General features: G+C 37.8%; 2 protein-coding genes across 5 annotated transcripts in view; one reads left to right on the forward strand and one right to left on the reverse strand.

Moving 5' to 3' along the window:
• RIC1 (RIC1 partner of RAB6A GEF complex) overlaps positions 1 to 10,866 on the forward strand; it is a 154,554-nt gene extending 143,688 nt beyond the window's left edge. For all 4 annotated transcript variants that reach the window (XM_087444554.1, XM_004436819.3, XM_087444556.1 and 1 more), the window contains 7 exons: positions 629 to 787; positions 876 to 1,012; positions 2,629 to 2,915; positions 3,795 to 3,986; positions 6,904 to 7,081; positions 7,232 to 7,420; positions 8,264 to 10,866. In XM_087444554.1, coding sequence (XP_087300680.1) covers positions 629 to 787; positions 876 to 1,012; positions 2,629 to 2,915; positions 3,795 to 3,986; positions 6,904 to 7,081; positions 7,232 to 7,420; positions 8,264 to 8,552 — 1,431 coding nt within the window. In that variant the 3' untranslated portion in view covers positions 8,553 to 10,866. The remainder of the gene's footprint in view (positions 1 to 628; positions 788 to 875; positions 1,013 to 2,628; positions 2,916 to 3,794; positions 3,987 to 6,903; positions 7,082 to 7,231; positions 7,421 to 8,263) is intronic.
• Positions 10,867 to 13,871: 3,005 nt separating this feature from the next.
• ERMP1 (endoplasmic reticulum metallopeptidase 1) overlaps positions 13,872 to 22,489 on the reverse strand; it is a 53,702-nt gene continuing 45,084 nt past the window's right edge. Inside the window, exons 14-15 of the mRNA XM_004436817.3 lie at positions 16,895 to 17,058; positions 13,872 to 16,773 (exon numbers count right to left, since the gene is read on the reverse strand). Coding sequence (XP_004436874.2) covers positions 16,609 to 16,773; positions 16,895 to 17,058 — 329 coding nt within the window. The 3' untranslated portion in view covers positions 13,872 to 16,608. The remainder of the gene's footprint in view (positions 16,774 to 16,894; positions 17,059 to 22,489) is intronic.

The raw sequence follows: 22,489 nt of genomic DNA on the forward strand, positions 1-22,489 counted from the left end.
TCTTGCTTTTCTGCTGATTTTCAACAAGTTAACTTAACTCAGTTTCCTCATCTGTAAAATAGGAATAATATACCTATTTTGCAGATTGACTAGAAAAAATGAAAGAATGTATGTAAGGTTAAAGTAAGGTATCTGGAGTGTAGTGGGAGTTCAGTAAATCATAATTTATATTACACCAGCTGAGTATTTACTTCACTTTTCCTTGTATGGTACTTTTTTTTTTTTTTTTTTTTTTGTGAGGAGATCAGCCCTATGCTAACATCTGCCAATCCTCCTCTTTTTTTTGCTGAGGAAGACTGGCCTTGGGCTAACATCCGTGCCCATCTTCCTCCACTTTATACGGGACGCTGCCGCAGCATGGCTTGCCAAGCAGTGCGTCGGTGCGCGCCCGGGATCCGAACTGGTGAACGCCAGGCCGCTGCAGCTGAGTGTGCGCACTTAACCACTTGCGCCACCGGGCCGGCCCCGTGTGGTACTTTTTAATGCTGTTTTTAGTCTTACTATTAAACTACTTCCTACAGTGTTTTGTCTGCATTCCTTCTCTGAGTGGAGATAAAGAATTGCTCGTATCGTCCCAAATCATTTACAGTATAAAAGGAATGCTTATCTTCCTTGATTGTTTTTATAGAATATGGAAGTCCCAGCAGTAAGTAGGCAGCATGCCACCCTTCTGTTCAACACAGCCCTGGAACAAGGCAAGTGGGACCTATGTCGACACATGATTCGATTTCTTAAAGCCATTGGCTCTGGAGAAGCTGAGACACCTCCACCCACACCTACAGCTCAGGTTAGTTGCAAAATTGCACAGCATCTCTAGGCCATACACCTTAATGGCATCTTTCTCTAACTGTACTGCATATTGTATGTAATCATAGGAACCCAGTTCAAGCGGTGGATTTGAGTTCTTCAGGAATCGAAGCATCAGTTTATCCCAGTCAGCTGAAAATGTTCCTGCTAGTAAATTCAGCTTACAGAAAACACTGAGTATGCCATCTGGTCCGTCTGGAAAAAGGTAAAAGAATAAAGAGCTGTTACTGCTTTTAGGACATTCTGTGACATTACATTTCAGGACATTTGTAAAATTGAATCTTATGAAAACAACTACTTGATCCAATTGCAATTCTTTTTTCCATTCCCAAATGGCTTAGAGGCCACACAAAAAGCTTCCCTTTTTTCTTCCTCCAAAGTTCACTTCTTTGCTCTTTGTACAGTTTCTGTCCCTTGTACTAGAGTAGGTCTTGATGTAACTGTTCTGAATGCAGCTAACTTAAATTACTTCTGATAATAGAGGACCAGAATAGAAAGAAAGATAAATATGCAAATAATCCAGTCAACAGTTTTACTCTTATTTCCAACTATGCCTCTTGACAAAAAATAAAAATTTAGTCCTTATGTACTTGACTCTCCTGTGACTCTCTTGATCAGAGAAGTCATGAAACAGTGGGAGAGCCAAGGGGAAGTGTATTCTGGAGACCAAAACCTACATCACCCATAGATGGATTATTGTCTCCTGAGAGGTAACTATGAACTCATACTGGACATTATAAAATAGAATCTCCGCTGGTTTGTGAAGTTCTTGTATTCCTTCCTGTGCCATTACGTGTTCTTGGCTCTTGTTTTTTCTCTTCCCTAATCCTTTTTTTTTATATTCTATATTCTTACTACAGTCCTGGCACATAGTAAGAGTTTATTGAACATTTTTTATTGTGATGTTTTACTGCTTTTTCTTATCACAGCCATTAATACCACCCCCACTTCCAACATATACACAATCATGGGCTATATACAAGTAAAATGCAACCATAGAGGATGATAAACAACTGCCAGGCAAGCAGTAGCTTCTCATCTATACCCTAAATTTAAATACTGGCTAATACATACTGAGTGCTTACTGTGTGCCAGGCACAGTTTTAAGCATTTACATGTGTAGGTCTTTTAATCCTTACAACAGCTCTGTAAGGGTAGATACTGTTGTTATCCACATTGTACCAGTGAAGAAACAGAGGCCCAGAAAAATAAACTTGCTTATGTTCACACAACAGAGTGGCAAAGCCAGGATCTGAGTCCAGGCAGTCATGCTCCAATACTGCCTCTCACTGAAAGCACCACATTACCCAGCTACCAAACCAGTTATACACGTATATGAGTAAGGGATGATAGACTGTATTTAGTCCAGTCGTTAATCTTTAAAAATCGGTTTTATTTTTGTGTGTCTACATAACTCACATTGAGAAACTTCATTTCACTTCGCTTCTTTCTTCTTAGTTTCTTTGATCTGATCTCCTTCCCTCTTTTCATTGGTCTTTTCAAATTCAGCATTTATTTGCTCCCTTTCCTTCCTTCAGCCAGTCACCACTCTTTTCCTGGTTTGGCTTTGTTTCCTGTTTTTTCCTATTCCATGTCTTCATGCTACAAATATGTTTTAAGAGCCTAGTGTGTTCCAGGTATTGTTCAGCAGGTCGTGGTATCACGTGGAGGAGAAGCCCTGATACTTTATCTTCCTCTTCAATCAGAATTAGACCTTGGGTGTCTTACCTCCTTGTCAGCCTTATCAATGCTGCTGCATAAAAATGTGTGAAGTCCTCCAGTAAAGATTGTTCTGTAGCTTTCTTGTATTCCCACTTACAGATGGAGCAAAGATAGTGACTGTGCTGAGAACATGTATATTGACATGATGCTCTGGAGACATGCTCGGCGTCTCTTAGAAGAAGTTCGGCTAAAGGACCTTGGCTGCTTTGCAGCCCAGCTGGGCTTTGAACTAATTAGTTGGCTATGTAAGGAACGTATCCGAGCTGCCCGGGTAGACAACTTTGTGATAGCCCTGAAGAGACTCCACAAAGATTTCCTGTGGCCACTTCCCATCATCCCAGCATCTTCTATCAGTTCTCCTTTTAAGAATGGAAAATACCGAATAGGTAATGTAGGCTTTGTGTCACTTGAACAAGGAGAATTGTATTTTATTCCAAGTATTTAGACATTTTGCTGTTAGTTGATATTCAAGGAAGTCTTTTCATTCCAAACTCCGGAACAGATAAAAGCCAACTTTTTGTATAACAGTTGGAACATCACTCTTTGACCAAGGATGTAAATAAAGTGAAAGCTATGTTTCTAAGTATTGTGACCTCGACGTCTAATTTATAAATTGAACCATTATTATCTCAGATTATCAACAAGTTGAGAATTGGCTGAATATAGAAGCTACCACACTTATCTTATTGTGGGAAGGAGTTTTGAGTTGGTTAGTCATGGACCACAAAATAAGCTAAATAGTAACTTACCTGACAGGATTCATTCCAGAAAAATGGTAAAAATGCATCTTTGAGAGCTTTGGGCAATCTTCTAAACTAGGAGAGGACAATGTGAAACTGTATTTTGATGAAATAAAAATTAAAAAATAAAGTTTTCTTAGTTCAGGCCTTTTAAAGAAGAGTGTTCTAATTACTTATGAAAATTCAAACAGAAACCTTTTATTGTGGCATTTGGAAACTTCATGTCATCTTAAGAACCAAGGAAGATCACTTAAAAGATGAACAGAATAAAGTTTTGCCTAGTTCTAAGAAGATATGTGATGATATAAGATGACTGTTAGATGACATTATCTAGTGAGTCTATTGTTAGAATCGCACATCCCTGGTTTATGGGTGGATGATGCAGTGTAGGACAGTAATTGGCTTTGAACTTTTAGTATTTGGGGTTGAGGGGGAGAGAAGCTGAAAAACTAAATTGGAAACAGCAATGTCTGCATCTTGAATTCCCATTTTTTTTCTTTGTTTGTTTTTGGACCTGTTTTGCAGTGGGAGAGCAGCTGCTAAAGTCTCAATCAGCTGACCCTTTTTTAAACCTTGAGATAGATGCTGGCATCTCTAATGTCCAGCGAAGTCAGAGCTGGCTCGGCAACATTGGCCCTACCCATCATGAGACAGACACAGCCTCATCCCACGGACCACAAATGCAAGACGCCTTCCTGTCACCTTTATCTAATAAAGGTAAATGTCATTTTAAATCCTGGCTCTTCTTTAGTTCCTGTGGAAGAAAGTTTATGTGCTGTAGCACTTCAGAGATAGAGCTTCACTCTTTTCTTTCAAGGTGTGTCCTTGAAGATTAGCCCTTAATATCTGCTGGAGAGGGGGATAGTTACTAGAACAAGGCCAAATTGGCCTTGACTATACTTTACTATATTTATTTTAGATAAATGAAATAGGTAAAAATCTCATTCCAGATCAGCACTAATAGATGAACCTTTGCAGTCAATTTCGATGACACAGAAACACTAACTTTGAACCTCAAGTAAGCAAAATGTTATCCCTGTATAAAGAATTCCATTCTACTCTTAAGTAGACCTGTATCATAAAAAAATTGTACTTGACTATCCTATATTTTTTTCATCAATAAAAATTTGTGGAAATTATTTTTTCTCTTGTAAGTTCCTATATAATATCCTTAATTTTGCCTCTTAGTCTTCAAAGCCTAAAATATTTACTATCTGGCCCTTTACCAAAAAATGTGTGCCAACCTCTGCTTTATAGTAATGGCTAAGTTACAAACTGAAGAAGTTTTAAAGTGATTTTTGTTGTTTAGGTTTATATAATTATAAAAGCTTAAGTAGCAATTGGTCTGATTTTCTGCAGTTTTCTTAATGGCCAGGCATTCACCTGATACTTGATTTTATATCTGTCATCACTGTTACTTGAGCTTCTGCTATGTGGGGAGGCTTATAGCTGCCATTACTAATTTTTTTTAATTGTGGTAGAATATACATAAAATTTACCATCTTAACCATTTTTAAGTGTACAATTCAGTAGTGTTAACTACATTCACATTGTTGTGCAACCAGCCTTCGGAACTCGTTTCATCCTGCAAAACTAAAACTCTGTATCCATTAAATAACAACTCCCCATTCCTCCCTTCCCTAACTACTGGTAACTACCATTCTGTTTTCTTTGTCTATTAATTTGACTTACATACTGCATATAAGTGGAATCATATAGTATTTGTCTTTTTGTGACTGGCTTATTTCACTTAGCATGTTTTCAGAGTTCATCTCTGTTGTACTGTGTATGGGAATTTCCTTCCTTTTTAAGGCTGAATAATATTCTCTTGTATGTATATACCACATTTTGTTTATTCATTCATCTATCAATGGACACTTGGGTTGCTTCTACCTTTTGGTTATTGTGAATAATGCTGCACTGAACATGGGAGTACAAATCCCTCTTCAAGACCCTACTTTTAGTTCTTTTGGGTATATACCCAGAAGTGGGATTGCCAGATCATATGGTAATTCCCTTTTTAATTTTTGAGGAACCACCATACCATTTTCCGTAGCAGCTGCACCATATCACATTCCCACCAATGATGACAAGGGTTTCTCCACATCCTCACCAACACTTTCTTACTGGTTTTTTTGATAATAGCCATCCTAATGGACATGAAGTGGTACCATTGCTTTTTTTAGAAAACTTTTTAAAGAGATCATTTCAAACATATTTAAAAAGTAGAGATAATAGCATAATGGACCCCTTGCCCCCCCCACCACGTATCCATCACCCAGCTTCAATTATTACCAACTCAGGACCAAATTTATTTCATCTACTTCCCCCCTCCTGTATTATTGAACCAAGTCCAAGACATGATATATCATATATATATATTTTTTTTTGGGGGGGGGGAAGATTAGCCCTAAGCTAACATCTGTTGTCAATGCTCCTTTTTTTTGCTGACGAAGATTGGCCCTGGGCTAACATCGGTGCCTGTCTTCCTCTACTTTATATGGGACACTGCCACAGTGTGGCTTGATAAGCAGTGCATAGGTCTGCACCCAGGATCCGAACCTGCAACCCCCAGGCTGCCAAAGCAGAGCATGCAAACTTAACCACTACGCCACTGGGCCAGCCCCATGAGACATGATATATTTTATCTGTGAATATTTCAGTATATATCTCTAAAAAGACTTTAAAAATATATATATATAAAACCATAATACCATCATTGTCCCTCTAAAAATTTAACAATAATCCCTTAATCCCATCAAATATCCAGTAAGTATTTGAATTCCAGTTGTTTCATAATGTCCTAAATTTTCTTTTATGGTTTGAATCAAGATTGAAATAATGTTCACACATTTTGATTATGTTTTTAATTTTCTGTTTAGTGATTGTTCCCCTCCCAATCTCTTTTATTCCTCTTGTAATTTATTCATTGAAGAAACTTGCTTCTGTGGATTTTCTCATAATGTGGATTTTGATGATTGCATCTTCATGGTTTAGTTGAACAGTTTCATCTGTGTTTCTTGTATATTGGTAATTGAATCTAAAGACTTAATCTAATTATAGCTAGTTTTTTTGTTTTTTTGTTGTTGTTGTTGTTGTGTGTATTATTTATTTAATTTTTTGGTGAGGAAGATTAGCCCTGAGCTGACATCTGTTGCCAATCTTCCTCTTTTTGCTTGAGGAATATTGTTGCTGAGCTAACATCTGTGCCAGTCTTCCTCTATTTTGTATATGGGACGCCACCACAGCATGGCTTGATGAGCGTTGTTTAGGTCCAGGCCCGGGATCCGAACCCATGAACCCCAGGCCACCAAACTGGAGCACACAAACTTAACCACTAGGCCACCAGGCTGGCCCCAGATTTTCTTTTTTTGGGGGGAGGCAAGACTGCTTCATAGGTAGTAGCATGTTTTTCCATCTAAAGGCACATATTGCTGGTTATCTCTCTAATGATTTTTTTTTTAGAAAAAAATATCTACTACTATTAATATAACATGGGAATTTTCTCAGTAGATTTAATGTTTTGGGTTCAAAATCCTGTGGAGAAATCAACATCTGAAAAACATCTAATATTTAAAGGAAAACATATTTTCTACATGAAGCTTGTTTATAACTTTTGGCACTTCTTCACCAGGTGATGAATGCAGTATTGGTTCAGCCACAGACTTGACTGAAAGTAGCTCCATGGTGGACGGGGACTGGACAATGGTGGATGAAAATTTTTCCACACTCAGTTTAACTCAGTCAGAACTAGAGCACATCTCCATGGAATTGGCAAGTAAAGGGCCTCACAAATCCCAGGTCCAGCTTAGGTGAGTTTCTCAGCATTTTGAAAGCACAGAATGCCTCCTCAGGTATTTGGGCAAATAGGGTACAGGCGCTACTTTTCTGATAATGATTGCCCTTCTGTACATTTGTAGATCCTTCTTAGCATCAATCATTTTGTTTCTGCTTATATATAGGTATTTGCTACACATCTTCATGGAGGCAGGATGTCTGGACTGGTGCATTGTCATAGGCCTGATTCTTAGAGAATCCTCAGTAATCAGCCAGATTTTGGTTATTATACAGTCTTCAGAGGTAGATGGAGAGATGTTACAGAACATAAAGACAGGGCTACATGCAGTGGACCGATGGGCCTCTACAGATTGGTAAGTGCTGGTTTCCTTAAGCTTGTTACCTTGGCTGTCTTTGGGTGAATCCTGCCGTTTCACATTAAGGCTTAGTTCTGGTTCATTTATTTGGAGATTTTTAGGTTAGGAGAAATAAAAATGCTTTCGTATGTTCATTTTTAAGGCTATTTTCTTTAGTTACCATTCTATACCCAACCATTTAAATGAGTCATGTCCATTGAAATAGTGTTGGTCAGTTTATAATGTAAATGCACGTCACTGACTTAAGATTGATGCAGTACAAATGATCTCAGACTGGAACTTGAGATTTGTAGTTCTGTGGAATTGAAGGTAATAACCTAAAAATGTCTGCTTGAAAAGATAAAAATTTAAGGTCTATGTGAATTTAATATTCCCTGGCAGTTACCAGCAAGCCCAAATTAAGAGTAGTGAATGGAAGTTAAGAGCCTTGGATTCTAGCCCTTTGTCACCATTTATGTGTGGATTTGGGCCTTCCCTTACTTGGATCTAGTTTTCCTTCATTGGTGAATTCATTTCCGTTAGGTGTTCTCTGAAGGTCCTTTTTCAAGGCTAAAATCCTATTAGTCCTTAGACTGTAGAATATGATTTTTAATGGTGATTCTGGAATAAAGAGTGTCAGTCTCTGCTCTTAGTGCTCAGAAACTTAAGACTCTCACTTGTGCTGTGTGCAGCTCCCCTCTCTGCTGGCCAGGGCTTCGCCTTTCCTCCTTGCACCTCCGCCCCTCCCCCACATCTGTCATTGCCTTTACTGTATCAATGTTTAGTAGAGATTTATCCAGAGCACTCTGGAGCCTTTTGAATGTGGCAGATGAGAGCTAATTTCCTTTTTCCTCTCTTTAGTCCTGGATATAAGCCATTTTTAAACGTCATTAAGCCACAACTACAGAAGCTCAGTGAGATAACAGAAGAGCAGGTTCAGCCTGAAGCTTTCCAGCCAATAACTGCGGGTAAGACTCCTGAACCGACTAGCCCCCGGGCGGAGGAGGGCAGGGGCTCCTCTGGCCATGGAAGCATCCCCCAAGGCGAGGTCGGAGGTAGCAGTATGGTCAGCCGGAAAGAGGAGGACACAACCCGAGCAGAGGAGGAGGAACCTTTTCAGGATGGGACGTATGACTGTTCTGTATCCTAATAACAGTGGGGTACCATCACCAAGGGCAGTATTAATTAGCAGCAGTGTGCAACTGAGGACACTGTGACCTAGTTGGATGATTTAACCAGGGAGAGAACTTCGCTCAGAGACTCTGGTAAGGTATTATTAAATTTTAACTAACTCGTTCTCTTCTAAGAATTCTCTTTGACTCCATAAAAATGTGATATCAAATCATCTTTCATAAAAAAATTTTTTTAAGCTGCAGTGGAAAGTAATAAAGAATACTGTACAGATGTACACGAGAATATTTGGTTTTATTCTTAAAGGATGGTAGCTCTTAAACATAGGGATTGTTTTGCCCCACATGAGCTTACTTTTTCACTACTTAATAGCTTCTTACATGTTTTCTGGTTCAGCGAGTGTCTAGACTGCTTTTTAAAAATAAATGTTAAGGTGCTTGCTGTAGCTCATCAGGTCCTTGAGCTACCTGTGTGCCCCCTTGGATCGAGAGTGCTGGACTCCCTAATTGGGCCTCCTGAATAGAGCCTGCCCTGGCACGTGCCAGTGTGATGGAGACGTGCTCCATGGCTTTTCCAGCCTGTTCAATTCCAGTCCTGCATTGAGGGTAGCTCTACCTGTGAGTCAGTGTGCCTGCTGTAGCAAGCTTGAGTCCTGCTAGATTAGCGTGGGCAGAGGTCTGAGGGGTTCTTATCACTTATGCTATTAGATACCACTAAACTATTTTGTATCAAAGAACTGTATCTTTTTGTGAATACTCTTGTGTAAATATATTCAAAGGCACTGTTCATATTTTTAGGGCTTGTATTATAATTTGTAAGGTTTTATGCTGGATTCTGCATGGCTGTGGATACTCACTCTTGGAATAAAGACAGGACTTGCTCTTCTTTCCAGATATGAGCAGTCTTCATAGAGGAAGACAAGTTTATTGGCTTGGTTATAAAGTAAGAGAAGTGGTCACACTGATCATGAAATGAAACAGGTTTTGTGCAAATTAATGTTTCTTATTTATTGCTTTTATAAATTGAATAAAAATGGACTTTTATGTAAATAGACTGCTGAATACTGCATTATCACGGCTACTAAAAATTAGTATGTAAAGGATGCATTCTTCATTGTATCTTTTAAAATATTTTATGTATTTCTAGATATGACTTAAATTTTAGTTTTCATACATTATGAAAACTGCCTACTTGCTTTAGACTAACTAAACACATATCCACTGTATGTACTTCTAATTACCTTATAACAGTATTAATTTAGATAGCTTGTTTGTACTGTGCAATTTGAACAAAGGAATGCAATGTTATTTTTTACAAAAACAAACTTATTTTTATAATAACAACGTATTTGATGTGGACCAAATTTGTACCACTATGTAAAACAGCCTCTTTTCTCATAGTGCAATTACAGTTTAGAAATAAAGCTTGGTCTTGTCCTTGCTTTTTAAAGTAAACGGCTAGATTTAGTTGTCCTGGCCAGGCTTCCTGTGAAGGGAAACTCAAAACCATTTTGAAATTGCTTAGTTCAAAATTCATCAAACTTTTAAATTATTGAGTTTGGTAATTTACTGTCATTTACTTTTTACATTTACAAGTGCAATAATTTCACATACTAAAACTCCTGAGTGGGTGGAATATGTGATTATTGGTACCTGGTCCTTCTGGTGCTACTTTTATTTAAACCTTTCTTTTAAACCACCTTTCTCTGAATCTTAAGATAGAAAATAATGTTTCCCATGTGAGTACATGCAGCCCAGCAAGAAACTAAACTGAAATTTCTTCTCCTATCCTAGTCCATGTTTGGTGTGAATGTTTAGTCAATAAAAATGATTTACCATTGTAAACAGCTGTGATCTTTTCAAATATCCTAATGTGCTGCTGGGTTCATCGTGCATTCTTTAAAGCAGGGCACCAATAAGTTAACTGTATTCCTGGGGTTAACGCCGTGAATGAATCTTTTCTTCTGTAAGATACTTGTTTTTCAATTAAGAGAAATAGGTGGCCACAAGGCAAAAAAAATTGGCAAGTTAACAGAAAATTTCTCTTTTGTACTTTGTCATATACTTTAATTTTTTTTTAAAACTTCACTTTTTTATTTTGCCTTGTTTGGTTCACATATCAACTGTTTAAACCAAGCCATAATTTTAACCAGTGAATTTAAATATTCAGTATAACTATTTGAAGTTTACTAGATAACATTTAAATTATTTGCTGATACCAAAACAAGAAATCATTTGGGGGTAGAGTCAACCTTTGCTTGTAATTAAAGTTGCTGCTACTTCTGTAATGTGTATTGTTTTGCTTGGTAAAGGGCAATAAAACCATTACATGAACTTTTGTTTATTCATCATCTTGGGTTAACAGCAAAAAGTATATGTATTAAAAGTCACAAAAGTATTTTCCTTATATTATTCCACCTCTTAGAATTTTCCTTGTGAAATAACTAGAATTTCAGACAGATTTATTTAAAATTTGTTTTTATGCAGAATTACTTAGAATAGGAGAACCAAGAGTTGGCAGCATCCTAGATGCCTGACAATAGAAGATTGGAACAGACAATCCATGCTGATGACATGGGAAATATTGAAAATATAATGAAAAAATGATATGTTATTATGCATACCATGATTTCCACCAAACAAAATTTTATATTTAAGTGTAGAGGAGACTAGCATCATCTCTAATAGGTATGATTAAAAATGATTTTGAATTTTTCCTATTTTCCTATATTTCTAAATCTTCTTTCTGTCTTGATAGATTTACCTATTCTGGACATTCCATATGAATGGAATCTTTTTTTTTTTTTTTTTAAGATTTTATTTATTTACTTTTCCCCCCAAAGCCCCAGTAGATAGTTGTATGTCATAGCTGCACATCCTTCTAGTTGCTGTATGTGGGACTCGGCCTCAGGATGGCCAGAGAAGTGGTGCCTCGGTGCGCGCCCGGGATCCGCACCTGGGCCACCAGCATCGGAGCGTGCGCACTTAACCGCCAAGCCACGGGGCCGGCCTGAATGGAATCTTATGTGGTTTTTTCTGTCTGGGTTCTTTCACTTAGCATGATGTTTTCAAGGTTCATCTTCATATATCAGTATGTAATTCCTTTTTAAGGCTGACTATTCCATTTTATGGATAATACTACATTTGTTTATCCATTTATCAGTTGAGGGACATTTGGGTGGTTTCCACTTTTTGACTATAATGAATAATGCTACTGTGAACATTCACATACAAGTTTCTTTGTGGACATATGTTTTCAGTTCTCTCTAGGAATGGAAATGCTGGGTCATATGATAAATGGTTGATTTTTTGAGGAAATGCGTAACTGTACTCCAAAGTGCCTGTGCCATTTTTTACATTCTCACTAGCAGTGGAGGAGGGTTCCAGCTTCTACCATCAACACTTGTTATTGTCTGTATTTTTGGTTACAGCCATCCGAGTTACATATGAAGTGGTATCTCATTAGTGTTTAGATTTGCATTTATTTCCCTGATGGCTAATGTCTTTTCATAATTATTAGCCATTTGTATATCTTTGGAGAAAAACGTCTTGCACATCTTTTGCCCATTTCACAATTGGGTCATTTATCTTTTCGCTTTCATAATAACTGTCCTTTGAAGCAGAAGAATTTTTCCTTTTGGTAAAGTCCAACTTTTTCTTCGGCTGCTTGTGCTTTTTGTGTTGTATCTGAGAAACCATTACCTTATCCAAGGTTCTGAAGATTTCTGCCTATGTTTTCTCCTAAGAGTTGTATAGTTTTATCTTCTACATTTAGTTCTTTGATGCAATTTAATATTTCTGTATGGTAAGAAGTGAGGGGTCTTTGTTCTTTTGTATGTGGATATTCGGTTGTCCCAGCACCATTTACTGAAAAGATTTTTTTCCTATTGAACTGTCAAAAATCAATCAAGTATAAATGTTCTGGGTTTATTTCTGGACTGTCAGGTGTACTACATTGATCTATATGTCTATGCCAGTACCACACTGTCTTGATTACTGTTGCTACTTTGTAGGAAGTTTTGAAAGTATGAGTCCTAAGTTTGTTTTTTCAATACTGTTTTGGCTAGTTTGGGTCCCTTGCATTTCCATCTGAATTTTAGGATCAGCTTGTCAATTTGTGCACACAGACACACACGGCAGCTGGGATTTTGATAGTGGTTGTATTTGATCTGTAGAACAATTTGGAGAATATTGCTGTCGTAATATTAAGCCTTCCAATCCATGAACATGGGATGTCATTCCATTTATTTATGTTTTTAATTTTTCAGCAATGTTTTATAGTTTCCGGTGTAAAAACCTTGTAATTTTGTTAAGCTTATTCTTAAGTATTTTATTCTTGATGGTATTGCAAATAGAATTGTTTTATTTTTGGATTGTTATTAGTATATAGAAATACAACTAATTTCTCTATATTGACATTGGATCCTACAACACTGCTGATTTATTAACTGTAATAGTTTTTTTCTGGATTCCTTAGGATTTTCTATATAGATGATCATGTGGTCTGCAACTAGAGCTAGTTTTAACTCTTCCTTTCTAGTCTGGGTGCCTCTTGCCAAACTTCCCCGGCTAGAGCCTCCAGTACGATGTTCAATGCAAGTGGCAACAGTGGACATCACTGTCTTCTGATCTTAGGGAGAAAGTTTTCAGACTTTATAAATTATGTTAGCTGAGTTTTTTATAGATGACCTTTATCAAGTTAAGGAAGTTACCTTCTGTTATTAGTTTGTTGAGTGTGTTTAATCATGAAAAGGCGTTAGGCTCTGTCAAAAAAATTTTTTTTAGCATTTATTGAAATGATTATATGGTGGTTGTCCTTTATTCTATTTATTTTCAGGTGTTAAACCAACTTTGCATTCCTGGGATAAATCCCACTTGGTCATGGTGTAGGGCCAAACTTAGAGAAAAGAAATTATCAACATTTTTTACAAATCAAGGAAATAGTATCAAAAAAATATTAATGCACTTCAAATGTGCCTAAGATATTTTTCAAATAAAAAGACATAAAGAGGAATAAATGTATTTTGGCTTTATTGGCCCTAAAAGAAGGCAAGGTGTATTAGGAATAGAAGTTGTTCAGCTGCTTCACCGTGTACTGAACTGTTTCCAGGGAATTCACTCAGAAAGCGAAATAACTTGCACAGAGATCTTGGAACTCACAACTCTATTTTGGGGAGTGGTGGTGCCTTTCCACGTGTGGAGATTAGAATGTGGATCACTCTGGTTGAAAGACAATTTCTTCTTCCCTCCCTCCTACCCCTACCCCCCAGTAAAAGAACATCCTTGGTTAGCACTTCAGTGATTTTCTTTGCCAATGGAGACGATTTAAAACTGCGAAATGTTCCAAAGCTTAACATTTACCAAATAAAAGGTCATTAATTTATGTGAAATTCAGATAAACAATTTCAGTCCATGGTGAAAAGGATTCCAGTTGAAGTAAACTAACATATCCATGTTGACTTCTTTGCTCACATCACCAATTAAAACAGCAGTTATACCTACATGAGCCGTCTAGATCTTTTAACAGCTATTCTTAAAAAGACTTTAAAAGGCTCTGCAAACTTGAAATAAATAACTCTTCAAATACGGGGATACAGGAGAACATAATAATAAAGATCTGTGTTTCTGTTAAAGAAACTAACTTAGTATGTTAAAATTTTTATTTCAATAACATTGTAAGGCAACATTTAAGTCAGCAAACCAGTAAAATGAAATGGACAGACATGATCATTCTTCCTACAGCTTCCTGAGTCAGGCTGGCTTATGGCCCCCTCAGCGGTAACACTTTAGGAATCCTATCATGCTTATTTACATCTGCTAAACTGTGGAAACAAATCCTTGATACAACAACCATTCTTAAGTCAGACAATGCAAATTTTAAGAAAGGATTTCTTCAAAATCAAAATTCTTGACACTTTCCCTGAATGTGCAGTACTGTGCTACTTACATTTAAATTCTGTAGGAAATAATGCATTTGTTAGAATTTGAAAACACCCTTTTAGAAATGAGTTATTCAAATGATCGGCTATTCAAAAAAGCGAACACGTTCTTTAATCTCATAGGCTACAGATCTGACAGTGTGCTTATTAACAGAGCCATGACTATTGTGTGTAATTACTTAACCAATTCTGGCATTAGAAGAATATCCCAGAATATTAAGCATGCCCTGAGACTAGTGAGCATCTTCTTGCAGATCTTGCACAATATCAAAGCTTTATAATGCAAAAGAAAAAAATCGTTTACATAGGAAAATAACCCAAAGGCAAAAAGAAAACCATAATTATTTCGGAAAAGGACTAACAGCATCCTTCCCAAAGGCAAAAAATCACAGGGAACTAGTTGTTTTTCATACAGTGTCCTTCCTCAACACTTGGGATTTTGCTGTTTTTCTTTCCTATAAATAATTTCTAATCTATTTCAGATTAACTACAGGGACGGAAAATAGGCCTGTATTTTTAAATTCATTGAGATATTACTGTTTCTTTCTCTCCACAACTGTGATCTATACAAGCTATAAAAACTGCAAACCTTATGTACTGCCTGACAGATAAACGTGGCAGGAGACACTTGAAGCACTTGAGACTAGTAATAATATGGTTTCTACAAAGTCCAGGAAAAGCAGTGGCTCCAGTGTCCATGGATGTGACAGCCAACATGTTGTCCTTCAGCTCTGGCTGCAGCCCTGCTGTCTGTGTGGGCCCAGTCAGTTTCTAAGGAGTCACAAATTAGGCAGGCAATTTGAGGAGCATGATTAAGAAAGCATGTTGTACACAGTACACAAGCAGCTTCAAGAATTTCCTCCTGCAACACACACTTACAGTGCTCTTTCTGTTCAGGCAGATCCAAGTGCTACTGTTTTTTTTGTTTTACTGTGGCTTTTCTTTAAAATGTTTTTTTGGCCTATGCTTGCTAAATACAAAATTTGTCCAACTTTTTACATTTGTTAATGGAAAAAAGAAAGCAGAATTTACCACTGATCTCATCAAGCCCTTCCACTGCTGGAGCCAAGACGACATGAGAGGCACTGGTGTGATATGCCCTACAAGCTACACAGCCATCTTCTTCAAAAGGAAAAGCACCTTTACCCTCGGGCTGCTATCGTGTGCAGGATCTGAACACCAATAGCTATAGGTATAGTGGTCTCATTCCAGTACAAGCCACAAGCTCAAGTCTCAGGAAAGCCAGCTCTACCAGACAGTAAGTTACCGAGAAACTAGTCTGTTCAACTGGCTAGAAAACAGACAAAAATAAGGACCCAGTGCATCAATAAAATTATGCCCTAAAGGATTAACCTTGGTTAACAGAAGACTCCTACAAAACGAAGAGAATAAATATAAAATGCCCAGCCTCTTCCACCCCAGAATAGCCACTAGGGCAACTCAGTGCTCTGAGGAAGGCAGTTAAGGTCATCTATTTGCCCAATCAACATTCTGAACAAAAAGAGCCTGTGGAAACGCAGAGGGAAATGTCAGGACAGGAGTCACCAGTTCAGCAAGGTTTCCGCATCAGAGGTCATGGGCTTCACTACAGAGATGCAAAGCACAATCGAGAGGCTGCCTGAAGAAGCACAGCTCTCAGCACAGGCTGGGGCCTCAGTGAGTAGCTTTCTAATGACCTACAGAGTCAAGGGGTAATCATCACTGCAGTGAACAATACTTTACCTACGATCCACTGACGCAACCAGTAGTCTTGGGCTTTAATTGGAAATGTCATGTCTCATTAACAGTGGTCTTACAGTACCTTCTACATGGTTCGTGATCCTAAGGGGACAACTACTGAAGTGGTTTGTTGGCTCTTGTCCTTAAGGTCATATAAAATGATATATGTGTGTAGTGGCAGTACCCACATGTGCTTAAGCGCCAGAAAACTGGCATTTTCAAGTGTCAAAAGGCCATGCATCACTACCCCACAGCATAACCATTATAGTCTTGGCCCTGAAGAGTGTTAGCCCACAAAGCTCTTTGAACATATGCTCATTAAAATTCACTGACATATTACAAACATCCATGAAACACAGGGAGAAACCATGTCACATGGAGTATCCCACTGGCATGTACTTAGAGCTCATCCACAAGATTAAAACACAAAGAGGTTGTAGGTGCACACCCAGGCGGAGGGAAATGTCCAGTCTGGGAACTTGTCTTTCAGAGCATCCAGCTGGGAGGATCTCTTGTCTTCCCCAGAGAGATAGTGGGCAGCAATAGCAACAGTGACCATTCCTTCAGGCTGTTCTTCCAAGACCTGGCAGAGAAAATTAGTTAGTTCTCTAGTTCTGTGAAGGCAAAATACTGATCCCAAGGTTCTTATGAAATACCACCTGGGAACCTGATCAATGGTACCAGCCTTGCTGGGAAATTCCCACCTGTACTTCTATCCAGAACTGCCATGCAGAGGCCTGAAGTCCATGGGAATAAAATACAAAATAGTCCCCTCCTTTACTTGTGACTGGGGTGCCATTGCCGAGAGACCACTGAGAAAGTATTGACCCTTTGTGGGTTCGAACATAGAATGACATATGGCTTGGTCCTGTAAGATAAGAGAGAAGGAAAAATCAGTAAAACAACATTTAAAAAGCAAGAAGAAGGGGCTGGTCCCGTGGCCTGGTGGTTGAGTTTGGTGTGCTCTGCTTCGGTGGCCTGGGCTCAGTTCCTGGGCACAGACCTACACCACTTGTTGATGGCCATGCTGTGGCAGCAACCCACATGCAAAGCAGAGGAAGACTGGCACAGATGTTAGCTCAGCGTGAATCTTGTTCAAGCAAAAAGAGGAAGATTGGCAACAGGTGTTAGGCTTAGGGCAAATCTTCAGCAAAAAGAAAAAAGGAAAAAAAGCAACAAGAAACGCAATTAACCTTCCACCCAAACCAAACTATGAAGCTCATGCCTTATATCACTTTAAAGACACTCACTACAAACCTAATGGAAGTTTGCTGGTTTGGACATTCAGTATGTATCAAAAAGGGTAACAAGGTGCAGCAGAAAAGGCACAGAATTTACAATGAGAAAACCTATGACAGCCTTGGCCCTGTTGTTTCAACCTACGAGAACCTAACACTCAAGAGCCCTTCAGAGAATAAGCTTTATATAACCAAAGAGACAACTGCAAAAACTACAGCCAAAGAACTGATAGTGAGGATTTTAATATATCCAAATATATTACTAAGACAAATGTTGAGGTGAGGTAGAAGACAGTGTACAAATGTTACACGTAACAAACATTGAGAGGGAGAGAGGAAAAGAGAATCAGTAAACCATTGTGTAGGCTTAAGTGGCAGTTAAGGAACGCCATTAGCAACTGGCAGATAGTAGAGGGTTAAATAATAGATGAGTAAAAGAAAAATAGAAACCTTCTTAAATGCCACAAAATATTTTTTAAAATTAAAGAGCAAAGAAGACATATCACAGAAAAAGGAATATAGCAAATAAAATACACAGTTATAAAATATTGTGACAAAGTTGAGACTGAAAGTATTAGTCATAAAAATACATCTGAGTAGACCTAACCCAGCCACTAAAAGAAAAAAAATTTCAATTTGGCTTACAAAGCCAGACCCAATCATATACTGTATTCAAGAAACAGAAACTCAGACAGTATAAAAATAAAGATATGAACAAAGGTATTTCAAGCAAGTAGACAATTTTTAAAAAGACCTCTTTGATGTAAGAAAAAAACAGAATCCAAGACAAAAAGCATTAAACGTAAAAAGGCACTTTTTAACACCAAAAGCTATAATTCACAATGATATAAAAATTATGAATACTGTGCACCAAATAACATAGTAACTACTTTATGAAGCAAAACTACAAGAGATGCAAGAAGATACATAAATACACAAATAAGAGACTGTAACATTCCACTCGGTATGAGACACATCAATTGAACAAAAAACTGATATAAAAGACCTAAACAAAATGATCAATGAAGATAATCAGGTCACAAAGGAAATACCAGAAAGTTCTATAAAATTGAAATATTACAAATAATACTCTGATTATAATTCAGTAAAACTTGAAATTATCAACAACAAAACAAAACGGCCTTCTACCTAGAAATCAAAAGGCCTTCTATTTAAAAGGCTCGTGGGTGAAAAAGGAAATACAAAAATTACGGCAATTTTTTTTAAATAATGAAAATACTACATGTCAGAAACTTGGATACATATAAAGTGGTGATAAGAGGAAAATCCATAGTAATAAACATTTTTTTAAGTAAAATAAAAGAATGACAAGTAAAAAAGGAGAGCAAAGTAAAACAGCACAAGGAAGGAAATATTACAGATGAAAGCAGAAATCAATGAAATAGAGAACAGAACAAAATAGACCTAATTTAAACAATCACAGATCTGGTTTTTTGAAAATTAACAAGACAACCACTAGCTAACTTGATTAAGAAAGGTGGGGAGGAGAGGAGTGGAGAAGAGAATACAAGTATACAAAAGAGAACACATGTGACTACTTTTTACATACTTGCATACTAATAAATTTGAAAACCCAAATGAAATGCATACTTTTCTAGGAAAATACAGATTACCAAAACAGAAAACAGAGATATAAAACTTAAGCAGACCAATTTCCCTAGAAAAAGTTAAGAAACTACTCCACAAAAAAAGTACCAGGCCCAGATAGTTTCAGAGAGGAATTCAAGCCAGCTTTTCAACCATCTAGTTCCAATGCTCCATAAACTGTTCCAAGGCATTGAAAATTGAGGAACAATTACCATTTTTATGATGTTTATACATTTATAATGTATAACACTGACACCTAAATCTGATATGAGTACGAATAAAAGAAAAACACAGAAGGACCAATATCACTTATGAGTATTGATGCAAAATTTCTAAATAAAATATTAGCAAACAAAATCCGACATCACAGTAAGAAAATAATAGGCCATAACCTGGTGGAATAAACCATATTAAAAAGTCCAAGGAAGAAAAATTCGATGATTATCTTGATGATGCTAAAAAAGCCTTTTGCAAAGTTAAAACCCATTCCTTATAAAAACACTCAAGAAATCACAGTTGATGAAATTTTTTTTTTTTTTGTGAGGAAGATCAGCCCTGAGCTAGCATCCATGCCAATCCTCCTCTTCTTGCTGAGGAAGACTGGCCCTGGGCTAACATCTGTGCCTATCTTCCTCCACTTTATATGGGATGCCGCCACAGCATGGCCTGACAAGCAGTGCATCGGTGTGCACGTGGGATCCAAACCAGGCCGCCAGCAGCGGAGCACGTGCACTTAATCAGTACACCACGGGGCCAGCCCAAGAAATCACAATTGATGAATGCGAGCTTAACATGATAAAAAATATATACCTTAGTCCTAAGGCCAGTATCTTACATAATGGGAAAACGCTAGAGACCTTTCTACTAAATCAAGAACAAGACACGGATGCTCACTATCTCCACAACTGTTCTGTACTGTGCTAGAAGTATTAACCAATTAAACAAAGAAATCAATTAGAGGCAAAAGAATTGGTAAAGAATAAATAAAACTATATTTGCAGATAATATGCAGTAGTCTACAAGCTATACCTGAGGTCTATTTTTGTAAGGCTCTGAGGCCGAACGAAGCAGAGCATGTGAACTTAACCACTACGCCACTGGGCCAGCCCCTACAGTCAAATCATTTTTGACAAGGGTGCCAAAGCAATTCAGTGGGGAAAGTCTTTTCAATAGATGGTGCTAGAACAAAAGGATATCCATAAAGAAAAAAAGAACCTTGACCTCTAACTCACACCACACAAAATAATTAATTCAAGGTGGATCACAGGCCTAAATGTAAAAGCTAAAGCTCTAAAGTTTCTAGAAGAAAACATAAGAGAGTCTATCTTTGTGATCTCTGGGTAGGCAAGCTTTTTGGAGAGGACATATAAAGCACTAACCTCAAAGAAAAACGTGATAAATTGGACTTACTAAAAATTTAAAACTTGTGCACATCAAAAGACACCATAAGAAAATAGATGAAATCTTGATAACACATATATCTGATAAAGGATTTTTATCTGGAACATATAAACTCCTACAAGTCAACAGCCCCAATTTTTAAAAGGGAAAAAGACATGAAGAAACAAAGCAAGATACTTGAATGGTCAATAAGCACTTGGAAAAGTGTTCCACATCGTTAATTATCAAAGAAATGCAAGAGATACTACTGAACACCCACTAGAAATGATAAAATGAAAAAGACAAACAACAGCAAATATTGGTGAGAATGTGGAGCAACTGGAACTCTCATATACTACCAGTGGGAGTGCAAAATGGAACAAACAATTTAAAAAAGTTCAACATAAGTCTACTCTATGAAACAAACAGCTCCACTCCTAGATATTTATCCAAGAGAAGTGGGAAAACATATATTCCCAAAAAGCCTTGTACAAGAATGTTCGTAACAGCTTTATCCATGTTAGCCCAAAACTGGAAACAGCCCAAGTGTCCATCAACAGGAGAATGATAAACAAACTGGTGTATTCATACACTGAATACTACTCAGCAATAAAAAGGAACAAAATACTGATACTCAAAAACAACATAGCTCAATCTCAAAAACATTATGCTTAATGACCCAGACCTAGGTTATTACATACTGGATGATTCCATTTATAGGAGGTTCAAGAACAGGCAAAATGAACCTGTGAATATAGAAATCAGAAGAGTGGCTGCTTCTCAGGGTCAGGGAGACTGAGTGGAAATGTGCCTAAGGGAACTTTCTGGGGTGATGGACATGTTTTGTATCTTGATAGGCGTCACATGGGTATAGGTATGCTTTTTCAAAACTAATGTATATTTCACTATATGTAAATTAGGCCATATATAAATTAATAAAAGTAAACAACGGCAAAAGTTATGTTTGAAAATACTTTTCACTCATCGAAGTCCTAGGCAACAGTAGCAGGAACTTTTAAAAGTGAATTTCCTGTATTAGAGTTCTCTAGAGAAGCAGAACCACCAATACGACATGTATACAAAGAGGGAGACAGATTTTAAGGTATTAGCTCATGCGATACATGATTGTGGAGGCCGGTAAATCCAAAATCTGCAGGGTAAGCAGGCAGGCTGTAGACCCAGGGAAGAGCTGCAGTCTGAATCTGAAGGCAGTGTGCTAGCAAAATCCCCACCCCCACCCCCACTTGGAGGAGGTCAGTCTTTTTCTTAAGGCCTTTAACAGACTGGATGAAGCCCACCACATTATGGAGAACAATCTGCTTTTTTCAATATCTACTGATTTAAATGTTAATCCCATCCAAAAAATACCTTACAAAAATATCTAGGATGGTGTTTGACCAAATATCTGGGTACCGTAATGAACCATCACAGTTCCCAAAAAGACAGTCATTACAAAGGGATAGAGACCATCCTGATTTGCCTATTTTAAAAAATACTCAGCAGGGGCTGGCCCAGTGGCGTAGCAATTAAGTTCATGTGCTCCACTTCAGCGGCCCGGGCTTCACAGGTTCGGATCTCAGCGCAGACCAACACACTGCTTGTCAAGACATGCTGTGGTGGCGTCCCATATAAAGTACAGGAAGATGGGCACGGATGTTAGCCCAGGGCCAATCTTCCTCAGTAAAAAGAGGAGGATTGGCAACGGGTGTTAGCTCAGGGCTAATCTTCCTCACACACACACAAAAAATACTCAGCAGGCAAGCAAACTCTTATAGCTTCTGATGATGAGAAAATTTCCTATGTCTTGACATTTGTGTTCCTTCTTTCTCAAGCAGAGTCTCTGTCTCCGTACTAAGTGAGAAATGCCGAGGTAGGCTGCTTTATTTTTTTTGTGAGGAAGATCAGCCCTGAGCTAACATCCACGCTAATCCTCCTCTTTTTGCTAAGGAAGACGGCTCTGAGCTGACATCTATTGCCAATCCTCCTCCTTTTTTTTTTTTCCCCCAAACTCCCAGTAGATAGTTGTATGTCATAGTTGCACATCCTTCTAGTTGCTGTATGTGGGACGCGGAC

This window comes from Ceratotherium simum, chromosome 20 (assembly GCF_057802395.1).
Source record: "Ceratotherium simum simum isolate JZ-2026a chromosome 20, ASM5780239v1, whole genome shotgun sequence".
Classification (NCBI taxonomy): domain Eukaryota; kingdom Metazoa; phylum Chordata; class Mammalia; order Perissodactyla; family Rhinocerotidae; genus Ceratotherium; species Ceratotherium simum.